Source organism: Penaeus japonicus, unplaced genomic scaffold (genome assembly GCF_977035675.1).
Source record: "Penaeus japonicus unplaced genomic scaffold, GWHDUDI00000001_assembly GWHDUDI00000019, whole genome shotgun sequence".
NCBI lineage: Eukaryota > Metazoa > Arthropoda > Malacostraca > Decapoda > Penaeidae > Penaeus > Penaeus japonicus.
The window spans coordinates 27036952-27039451 of NW_028234421.1; the positions used below are offsets into that span (position 1 = coordinate 27036952).

At 38.6% G+C, this 2500-nt stretch overlaps 1 protein-coding gene across 1 annotated transcript in view; it reads left to right on the forward strand.

The window, feature by feature from the left end:
• Positions 1 to 1979, forward strand: part of LOC122249292 (uncharacterized) — a 4378-nt gene extending 2399 nt beyond the window's left edge. Inside the window, exons 4-5 of the mRNA XM_043010029.2 lie at positions 1 to 9; positions 160 to 1979. The exon at positions 1 to 9 is cut by the window's left edge and continues 79 nt beyond it. Of these exons, the coding sequence (XP_042865963.2) occupies positions 1 to 9; positions 160 to 1290 (1140 nt within the window). The 3' untranslated portion in view covers positions 1291 to 1979. The remainder of the gene's footprint in view (positions 10 to 159) is intronic.
• Positions 1980 to 2500: the final 521 nt, after the last annotated feature.

Below are 2500 nucleotides of genomic sequence, written 5' to 3' on the forward strand. Positions count from 1 at the left end.
AACTTTAAGGTTAGTAAAGTTATATAGATATAGTTAAATAAATACAAATATGTTTATCGTTGCTTTAAGTCCTAAGAAAATGTATTTTCTTAGTTTTTGTGTTTCTTTTTCTCTTTCACTTTTTCCTCTCAATTCTAAACGTCCCATAACACCTCTCAGGTCCTTGAGAGAGGAACGGATTCAGACGCCGCGGTCGACGACATGTGGGACGAAGACTTCGAGAGGGGCAAGTCGCTCTGGAAAGCTCGCTTGGTGCCCGCCGACATCCACGAGCCATGCCCAATGCCCGAACTTAAGTCGGCCTATCCATACCAATACAACTTCATGACCTGTACCCATCATGCCATAGGCGATGGCATGTCCATCGCCCCGCTGTGCCAGGCTTTCCTCAACATCCTCAACGCGATTATCGACGGACGCCAGATCGACGACAAGCCCTTGGGGATCTTCTTGTCCGGCGACGAGATCGCGGCGAAGGACGAGGCCATTCGGCAGCAGCTTCTGCAGGACCCCGACCGCTTCGAGGCCTTGAAGGCCGAAGTGCTGAACGCGAACAAGGTCCCGGCTCTCCTGAAAGCCTTTCCGAGGCCGAGTGTTGACAAACCCGCAACCAAACAAATCATCAACAATATTGACAAGAACACACACGACGCATTCGCCGAGCGATGCAAAGCCGCCGGCGTGTCCTTCGGCTATGGGATACAGGCAGCGATCAATACGGCAATAGTGGAGATGGTCAGTGACGCAGGCGTTGACGACGAGTACCACGACATCAGCGTCAATCTGGCAACGAATCTTCGAAGGTTCTTGGAGCAACGACCTCTTCACGCCCAGGGTCTCCACGCCCGCACTATGGCCGTCGTCACCCACACGCCCAAGAACACGCGAGAACGCTTCTGGGAATATACCGCGGATCTCCATCGGGACCTCGGAGCTCAGATCAGGTCGGGAGGAGTCCTACAGCAGGAAGTAGTCCGCAGGATGGTCATGCCAAAGGTCGATCCTTATGAATTTTACGTGGGAACTCCAGAGGCGACGCGTGATTACGGCTACAGCAACCTCGGAGACTTCGCCAAGGTAATCCCAGGAACAGGTAAACATGTCCAGATGACCGACCTCATGCAGTACACCGCGGTTCACAAATTCCTGTACAACAATTTCCACCAGTTATTCACCTTCCGGGGCCGTTGCAAGTACTCTATCTCCTACGCAACTGATCAGATATCGGACGAAACAGCCCAACTACTTGCGAACAAAGTCATGGACGTCGTAAAAGATGTCAGCAAGTAAATCAGCTCCAAGAAAATACCTGCGTATACAAATTCAAATATTTTTACCTGCCTGCTAATGGAGGAAAATGTGCTCTTGCACGCTAGATAGAAAGATAGTTGTCTTTCAATGTTGTACATAATTTATAAACATAATTACTCTCACGAAGAAATTTCAGGAATGACGGTGCCATAGCATGACGAAGTATTGAGTGGCCATATGACGTATCAGGGCACACCTGTGGCATCCGTTCTATTTCTGCCCTTGATTTCGTTTATTCAAATGTATTATACTAGCTTGTGACATTATCGATTATGATAGTATTAAGGTATCTTTTCAAAGTATATATATATATATATATATATATATATATATATATATATATATATATATATATATATATATATATATATATATGCATATAATACAATTAACCTCCACAGTACTGACGTAGCCATTCTGAATGGTAAAAAATATGACAAAACGCTATCATAGCTTGCAATAGATTTAAGGTTAATGATTAATAATGACAAAGATAAAGCAATACCATGACACTGCATGTACGCTGACATATTAAATGATGAGTGATACTAATGACAAAACGTAATCGTTGTTTGTGATAGATCTTAGTTCGATAGCTATTATTATTTTTTTATGACACTGAATGAACTTGTATTGACTTTATTGTTTACCAATAAAACAAATACATATGTACAGCTTTTCTATCTATACGCATTGCATTCTTTTATATATTCGGAATAAGAACAAATTCATGGTATGGTCTTGAGAAAAAAAAAAAAGAAAAAAAAAAGTGATCGGTGGAAAGAAACAAAACAGCCTCTCTTAAGAAGTAATGCAGAACAAACAAAACTTGTAACCTCATATATCATGGGATACAACGAAAAAAGTGAACAAAGAAATGAAAATATCCTGTAAGTAGATATGGGCAACATAAAGGAATAGAATATATAAATAGGCAAGTATATATATATATATATTTGTATATAGATATTATATATATATATATACATATATATATATATATATATATATATATATATATATATGATATATATATAATATCTATCTATATATATATATATACATATAATATAAATATATATATATATAATATATATAAAGGATATATATGTATATATGTATATATATATATATATAATATATATATTATAATATATTAATATATATATATAAAATATTATATATATAT